The sequence below is a fragment of the Triticum aestivum genome, chromosome 2A, assembly GCF_018294505.1.
Source record: "Triticum aestivum cultivar Chinese Spring chromosome 2A, IWGSC CS RefSeq v2.1, whole genome shotgun sequence".
In the NCBI taxonomy this organism is placed as follows: domain Eukaryota; kingdom Viridiplantae; phylum Streptophyta; class Magnoliopsida; order Poales; family Poaceae; genus Triticum; species Triticum aestivum.
The window spans coordinates 147,308,641-147,317,672 of NC_057797.1; the positions used below are offsets into that span (position 1 = coordinate 147,308,641).

At 46.0% G+C, this 9,032-nt stretch overlaps 1 protein-coding gene across 1 annotated transcript; it reads left to right on the forward strand.

The window, feature by feature from the left end:
* Positions 1 to 1,779: 1,779 nt before the first annotated feature.
* On the forward strand, positions 1,780 to 8,482 carry LOC123188068 (protein IMPAIRED IN BABA-INDUCED STERILITY 1). Its single transcript, XM_044600103.1, has 9 exons — positions 1,780 to 3,218; positions 3,777 to 4,061; positions 4,160 to 4,477; positions 5,052 to 5,279; positions 6,004 to 6,101; positions 6,329 to 6,440; positions 6,550 to 7,080; positions 7,163 to 7,298; positions 7,963 to 8,482. Exons 1-9 carry the CDS (start codon positions 2,859 to 2,861, stop codon positions 7,971 to 7,973), a joined length of 2,079 nt encoding a protein of 692 aa, XP_044456038.1. The 5' UTR covers positions 1,780 to 2,858; the 3' UTR covers positions 7,974 to 8,482.
* The last annotated feature ends 550 nt before the right edge of the window (positions 8,483 to 9,032 follow it).

Sequence of the window (9,032 nt, forward strand, 5' to 3'; positions counted from 1 at the left end):
AAACATAAAAGAAACCCAGACCACGGCACGCCTCGTGCCACGTGGTGGGCCTTTGGTTCCGGTTCGTGTTGAACCGGGACTAGGGGGACCTTTAGTCCCCACCCTTTAGTGCCGGTTCCAGAACCGGTACTAAAGGTCCTTACGAACCGGTACTAAAAGTCATTTTTCTACTAGTGTACACGGCCATCACCCCATTGTACTAATCTCTTCATTAGCTGAGCTTGTAGGTTTTGGAACTTTCCTCTTGACATACGCCCGTCCGGGGTAGGTAAACCCAAACATTTCTCTTCAAAATTACCATCAGGAATATTCAGGGCATCTCTCACCTCATCATGTACATTCAAAGGACAAGCGTCTCCAAACAGAGTGGAACATTTGTTATAGTTCAGTAGTTGTCCTGTCGCCAAAGCATATAGATCCAGACATGATTTCACCCTCTCCGCCTGCTCATGGGAGGCCTTGAAGAATAAAAGTGTGTCATCCGCAAACAAGAGATGTGAGATCCCTGGGCCTCTTCTACAAATTTTAACTGGCACGATCTCCTGTATTTGCACCATGTTCCTCGAAATTGCAGACAAACCATCGGCAACAAACAAAAAAAAGAATGAAGATAGAGAGATCCGCTTGTCGTATCCGACGAGACGGTGCAAATGAATCTAAGGGGGTTCCTAACAAAAGTAACTCTCCGACGGATATCCTGTAGCTACCTCTTTCGTATTGTATATATTCCCTACCCTCACAAGCATAACAAGTTTTGGATATTTCAAAGTGAAATATATATATGGACTGAAAGTAGTGACCGTGTCTACATACATCAGATTAAAAAAAAGCTAGAATATATTATACCCCTCTGTAACGAAATATAAGACGTTTTTTGGTGCAGTTGACTAAAAGACACACCCTACATTTTGTTACAGAGGTTGTACTTATTTGTGAATCAGATGGAGTACTTTTACCAATTGAACCACGAGTATACCCTAGTAACCCTACCCGACCGAACAGGCCAGCGTACTTTAGGTCCAAACCACGAGCCAGCAGCATGACCCGTTTATTTATTTTAGGGGAAGCATGTCTCTCCGGTTGGTAGAAGAGCAGAAACATGCAAGAACGGGAGTCAACGTAGAGCGCATGGGGACAAAACGAAAGCGGGAAAAGTCTCGCAGCGCAGTAATTGTCCGTGGACCGGATCGTCAGAAATCGCCGGCAGCTTTGCGAGCACGCACGGTTACTTTGACTAAACCGTCTGCCGTCTCGTTGGCGCACACATGGACCTGTGTCCGGCAGGAGGCGGAGCTGGGTCGCCGAGCTCGCGTCCCTTTCACACACACCACGACGACGACGAGGGAATCGGCCCGCTCGGGCCGAGGGGGTGGAGTGGAGACCACGGACGTGCCGCCGGTCTCCGGCCGGCTCGTCACGTCGGGGAAGGAAATGCTCTCCGGCGAAAACACCAGAGGGAAAAAGAGGACGAAAGCCGCGCATGTTCGGCTCGTCCTTTGATCCAGGACAGCAATCACTCCAGAGTATAGTACGTATGTACTGTACTAGCGAATCGCTGATAGCCATAATTAACGGAGTGGAGCATTTTTAAGGTTGCTACCGAGGAATAATGGAACCTTTTAGTAGAAGCTGGGAGCCCTAGTTGTTGTTGCAGGGTTTGCGTACATGCAGTGCAACCCAGGACCAGCGCGTGTCGGGTCGGGCCGGTCGCCACCGAACGCGACGCGCAGGCGTGCTCGCTACTCACTCACGGGCTCACGGCACGCCGCACCGCGGAATAGCTTCACACACGATATCTGATGGACGACTTGTGGACGATAGTAGGATCTTACGTCCCGTAATCATGCAGGGATTTAATCTAACGGTGATTACCTACCGTCGTGCATGCATCGGCTGCAATATCGTCGGCTGCGTAGCACTGCTCCGCCGCACCGGCACGCACGGTACGGCGGGGCCGTCGTCGGTACAACTACAAGAAGAAAGGCGGCAGGAGGCCGCGGCGGGGGGCACGCAGAGCAGAGGGGGAAAGGCAAGGCGACGACCACGGCCCCGAGAAAGCAGAGGAGAAAAGCGCCGTCGTCGTCTACCACCAGTCCACCACGTCGGTCCATCCTCGCGTTGGAAGGAAGGACCATTTAAAGCCCCCGTTCCCACCTGCGAACCCGCCCCCACTACCCCGTCCTCCGCGCCACTCATCCAGGGGAGCTTTCCTTTCCTCTGCCTGCTCCCCCACCCCCACCCCAAATAAATTCCGTGGCGTTTCTTGATCTGTTCGTTACTCCGGCGACGCGGCGGCGGAAGGTTGCCGGCTGTACCGCGGTTCTGGCGGCCGTGCTGCTCTGAAAATCGGTTGTTCCGGCGGTTTCTTGATCCGTCGCCCGCCCGCCCGCCCGCCCACTGAGTTCGCGGAAAAGGTCGCCGTAGCTTTTCTTTCTTTCCCCCGTCGCGGCAACGGTTGTCCCGTGCTCTGCCGCCCAAAACCCTCCCTCCCTCCTTCCCTGCCGATTACGGTTCCGCGGCTGGCTGCTGTCCCGATCTGTCCTAATCGGCGGAGCTGGTGGGCGACGTCAGGGTCTCGTCTCCTTTCTGTTTGCTGGTGGCGAGCGCCATTTATTACTCCCCAGGTCAATCCCGACTTGTTCTTGACACCTGCCGTGCTTGCCCCGTGACCACCACGCCTTTCGGCCGAGCCTTCAGTCGGTTTCCTCTTGATTCTTCCTGTTCCCCTCTATCCATCCAATGCGGCCGTGAGGAGCCTCAAAGCGGAGGGAGGGAGGAGCGCGCCAACTTGACCCGCCGGCGAGCTCGCCGTGTATGGTTTGACGTGTTTGGTGGTGCCCTGCTAGTGCGCCGCCGAGATGGGCTGCGTCGCGTCCAAGAAGGCCGTCGTCTCTGTCACTCCGGCGGTCGACTCGTCCGGCGTGTTCCGTGACCGCGCGCCGGAGCCCGCTGCCGTCTCCGCCTCTTCCCTGCGCAGCTCGGCTGCTGCAGCAGCGGCGGCGAGGTCGGTGGAAAAGAAGGACGACGAGGAGGAGCCGGGGAAGGCTGTGGTCGCCGTGGCGGCCGCGTCCCGGAGCTTCCGGCTGCGGAACCTCCGAAGGAGCCTTGAGGGGGAGCAGGTGGCCGCCGGGTGGCCGTCCTGGCTTAGCGCCGTTGCCGGGGAGGCCATCCAAGGCTGGATCCCTCTCAAAGCCGACTCCTTTGAGAAGCTTGAGAAGGTACTGTGCAGCTTTCGCTTCAGCTCTCCTGCCAGATTCAGTTTAATAGGTCATTTTCCGTTGCAAGTTTTATTCATGCATGGGAATTCTTAGAAGGTAAACGGCTATTGGATTTGCTATTTGTGGATGGATTGGTAGGCATCTTTATGGAATCTTATATTATGTGTTACAGTTAGTATAGTACTGTACTGCTTTGCTGGGTGATGTATTAAGACATGAAGAATAAACTAGTACTAGGATTGTGTTGTGGTGATAATGATCAGAAGGGAGGTAACACGGGGGATTTGGTGTCTCCTACTGTCAGCTATGACAAGTTTTAGTTGTCTTTTGCTGGTGGGAAATTACACTTTCTAGTTTCTACCATTTAGTCTATGGGGTCATTGTCAAGCTGGTAACAGGGCAGCCACTGACTGCTAATTTGGTGCTAGTGTATATTTGCAGCAAGCAGGATGAAGCTGTGGGTTACATGATGAAATTGTCTTTTTGTGGTTTTGTTGTTGTTGTGATGTACAGTTTCTAACCGGCGCTTTATTTCTCCAATTACACACATCTGCGCAGGTTGGGCAAGGCACATACAGCAGTGTATTTAGGGCGCGGGATCTTGATACTGGAAAGATTGTCGCACTGAAGAAGGTGCGATTCGACAATTTCGAGCCAGAGAGTGTCAGATTCATGGCAAGGGAGATACAAATACTGAGAAGGCTCGATCATCCAAATGTCATGAAACTGGAAGGCTTGATTACTTCTCGGTTATCATGCAGCCTTTATCTAGTGTTTGAATACATGGAGCACGATCTTGCTGGACTTTGTTCCTCCCCTGACATCAAGTTCACTGAAGCACAGGTTTGTCCATTTTGAAGGAAGTGTATTTGTACCCCCCTTCCGTACAACTTCGACATTACACTGTGTTGACCTGGCATTTTCCTTGAGTCTTATTGCAGGTTAAGTGCTACATGAACCAGTTACTGTCAGCACTTGAGCATTGTCATTCACGCCGCATTGTTCACCGTGACATCAAGGGTGCTAATCTCCTCGTGAATAACAAAGGAGTTCTAAAAATTGCTGATTTTGGGCTTGCTAATTACTTTGACCCAAGTAAAAACCATCCTCTGACCAGCCGGGTTGTTACACTGTGGTACCGACCACCTGAACTATTGCTAGGGTCAACTCACTATGATTCAGCTGTTGATTTGTGGAGTGTTGGGTGCGTATTTGCCGAGTTCTTTCGTGGAAGACCTATCTTACAGGGAAGAACTGAGGTAATTTAGTTTGCTTGCACTAACCAGTACAGCTCATTGTTTATATCCTCAGTCCTAAGGATAGGTTGATATCTGAGGTTCCTTGTTCTCCTATACTTGTATGTATGAATTGTCTAGTTTACCAGGTGTGGGCTCTTTGGGGATCTGTCAAAGCCTTATTCGAGCAACATGGTCATGCTGAGTATTGAGTAATTAAGTACTAAGATAAAAAAGTAAATGTAGGCTTTTTGACTAATTTACATCGACATGGTCATGCTGAGTATTGAGTAATTAAGTACTAAGATAAAAAAGTAAATGTAGGCTTTTTGACTAATTTACATCAGTGATATGGTGGGAAATTGATATGTACATTGTCGTACTGCTGATGTTATTAAATGCTATAATATGAATAATTGTGGTTGTGATGTCAATGAGCTTTCACTGTTACCACATCTAGTTTTCTGCTTTAGTTATGCCCTCTATAACATAGTTATCCCAGACATTACATGTTCCAACCTGTCCCCATTATAGCTTGCTGACTCTCAAGGTATTGTGTTCTATGTGTCAATGGCGTAAAATCTCTTTCATGTTTCAGGTAGAACAATTGCATAAGATCTTTAAGTTATGTGGCTCCCCCGCTGATGACTATTGGAAGAAGTCAAGGTTGCCTCATGCAACAATATTTAAACCTCACTGTCCTTATCTAAGTACCCTTCGAGATGTTTTTAAAGAGGTGCCGGAACATGCATTCAGTTTACTAGAAACTCTTCTGTCGGTGGAGCCATACAAGCGTGGTACTGCATCATGTGCCCTTACATCCGAGGTAAGATCCCATCATGCGATATCACATATTTGTATGTATAATGATGAACGATTGGAAACCATAGTATGTATTGAATTTTTTAATTGCACCTGCCAGTTTGTGCTACATCGAGTTCACCACTAATTCTAACCTATGTTTTCCTTCTCTGTATGCGTCAATATGGGATATTATTTTTTTGCTCATACAGTTAAGAAGCAGCAGTTCTAACATTATTTCTGGATCATTGTGAATATTTAATTGTGATCGCATATGTTGATTTTTCACTGATTGTTCATGCAACAATGTTTACTATTATTTTTGGTGTGACTATAGCTTGCATCTTCCATATATGTAGAATGGTGTTATCATGGCTATGAAATGCTTAGGTGTAGTCTGAGGAAAGTATTCTTTTTCATCACTTAATAGTGCTGGTGTCCATGCATCCACAGTTTCCTGACAGCAGATACCCAATGCTGGAACGGGATGATGATTGCATGTTTGTCCAGTGGCATCATGTCCGAATTTGACTTCCTTCCCATGCAGTTATACTGCCATTTTGTTTACAATGCATTAATCTTTTGCATATAACTTGTGTACTGTAGTACTTTGATTTCTAGTATCCTTGTTGCGAATTAATCTTATTTATATCTGTTGTAAAATTTGTTAGACTGGCTTGTCGAACCAAACTAGTAAAAGAACACCTTATTATTAATTTAATATCTTGTGTTTTCTTTTGCTGGAACAGTTTTTCAAGACAAAACCTTATGCATGCGAACCTATAAGCTTGCCTCAGTATGCACCCAACAAGGAGATGGATGCGAAGTTACGAGAAGAGTTACACAGGTGGGCTTTGTTTAAATTTGGAATCATTTGTTCCAGAGAATAAGTTAAAACTTATTTATCTCTTAAGTCAAGTACTCTATTATTGCTTCTAAAGGGTATGCTTCATAAGTATCAAAGGACCATCCAGCACTACAACATTTTTCTTTCCGGAAGTCGAACAAAAAAATTCGAACACTGCCAGAATCTATAACAACTAACAATCCTATTTCCTTTTTGTTACTTTTCAGAAGAAAGGCCAGTAGCAGAGGGCATGGGCCAGAAGCATCAAAGAAGTCATCAAGGCTAAACAGAGCAGCAAGAGAACAAAGTGCAGTCAACAGGCAAACCGAAAACAAAGAGGTATTCTTTTTTTATACATGACAGGATGCATTCACTAATATCAGCAGTTGCTCTATTCTTTTGATGATGACACCACTCGTTAAACCTCTTATGTCCTTTTTATCTTCAGGAGTCCAAAACCAAACCAAAGGTAACCAAGGATGGTGCAATGCAGGTTCATACAAAGGTTAATGGTGATGCTAGGCTATTCACAGACACACAACTGGTTCCCGGGGCCCAAGTTAAAGAAAGGGCTCGTCATGCTAAGAATGATTCACGGGAGGAAATCCCTTTCTCCGGGCCCTTGATTGTTTCGTCATCCAGTGGCTTTGCATGGGCCAAAAAACCGGAGGGTCGTTCTTTTACCAGATCACGGAACAGATCTAGTTCAAGAGGCGAATTCACTGACGTAGATTGGGACAACAAGCCACAAGCTAAAGAGAACATTGGATTGGAGGAACAACATAACAGAGACGTGCATGTAGCACGTGTCAACTCCAAGGTCCAAGAGCCTCAGGAGGTCGCAAAGCGTGCAGTTCTGAAGAAGTGGTCACAGTTAGAGCGTCCAGATTCATTTGATTCTCGCGACACTTACCACTCTCAGAATTTTTCGAATGCAATATATCTTGGGGATGCTCTCTCATCGAAAAATAGCATGAAGGTGAGGCATTGATTTATTTGATAGTTTCTGTTTCTTTCATATTAAGGAAGATGCAAGTAATGTGTGCTATTTGAAACTTCAGGATGACCACTATCAAGGAGGAGAAAGGGTTGAATATTCAGGCCCTTTATTGTCCCAGTCCCACAAGGTTGATGAACTGTTAGAGAAACATGAGCGTCACATTCGGCAAGTGGTCCGAAAATCGTGGTTCAGGAGAGGTATGTGGTTTCATAAATCAATGGATACTTGTTACCTAATTTTGTCTAACCTACTCAAATACTCTGTTTTTGTTCTTTCTCTGTATGGAGATCTCGTAATTGTGGGCTAGACATTTACCGAAGCGTCAATAAAATTATACCACAACCTATACACTTCAAGTAGTTTTTTGTATTCGGATTTCAAGTACTAATTCGTTTATCTAACTGTTTTAGTTCTTCTTGTCGCTTTACTAACCTGAAAGAAACACTTGAGTATTCTGCTGAACCTGATACCCAGCATGCTGCTATAACAGACACTTAAGTGTTTTGCTGAACCTGATACCTCATAACATGTGTTGCTGGCAAACCAATCACTAGCTGGTGTGGATAGAATATTTGGCTATATTTTAATTGGGAAATATTTTCAGGAATCTAGTCAGTATAGGAAATGCATGCTAATCCGAAGGTTTTGAAATGATTTTTTTTATGTTCATACGACCACTACCTGTAGTTGTATTGTGCAAACTCACAGCGCTGTAATAAGCGAATAAATTGGGTAGGGAGGAGTGCGGTACCCTTCAACTGTTATGGTTTCTATTTTCCATTGCATCTGCTTCTTGATCTGATAATATTGTACTATGACTTTGAGTCTGATGACTGCCTGGTGTTATTACATTGGCAACAGGAATAAAGTGAGGGGAAAAGCATGACCATTTTTTCCATCACAGAAGCTGCACGCAAGGCACGTGTACATAGCGAAGGGGGCTTGTCGTCTGAATCAGGAACTTGCATGACATGTTTCATCTTGGCTGCGTTTGTCCATAACACGACATCGTTCACTCGAAGACCACCACTGCTGGGAACATTATGATTCCCGGGCTCACGGCAAAATCAAGCATAACTGCATCCACCGGAGGATAACTCCGGCATGTACTTAGAAGACTGAAAACGGCTATGCCATTTCAATTTTCTTCTTCTTTTCCACTGTTTTTGTGCTTAGGAATAACAGCTGACGAATGCGGTGAAATTCGGGGTTTGCGTTGAGTTGAACCAGTCAGCCATTTGTGTAGCTGAATCTATAACCACCACGCGATGGCGCAATGATGATTCTTGTATAGCTAGGTAGCCTTTGCAAAGGGTAACTAAAAATTGAAGCACCTCTCTCACTCACTTGCGATGATGGATAATTCTGATCTGGTTTAGCACTTTCCTGGGTACTGCAAGCCTGGACTATGGTGTTGGTATATGAAGAGAAACTTGGAACTCTGGTGCTGGTGCAGCAACCAAGGTGGTGCCGTGGAAGGAGGGCGCCCCTAATCACCATCGCCGGCTCTCTTCCCTTTTGCTCTCGTTGGAACAAGCCTCGCTCCCCTCTTTCCCTCCTTTTCTTCTTCTACCCTTTCCACATGCAACCAAACAAATGGAAATCTTCGAAGTTCACAGATTAGTTGAAGCTTTGAATATGCCAAACTTTCAACCAAAAGATTTAAATGCTTTCTACTAGATCAACACTAACTTTTGACCAAAGTCGTAACAATATTTGACAAATTAAATTTCAAATGGAAGAAATCAGCTTCCAACCCCAACGGTAACAACTTCCAACTTTGGTTTTACCATGAAAAAATATATTTGGGCTGCCTCTATTGCCTTTTTTTAACACAGTACAGATGCAGATGCTCATGCATACACGCATATACTCATCCCAATGAATGCAATCATGCACATCCTACCCCTATGAGCACCTCTCCATCAGAC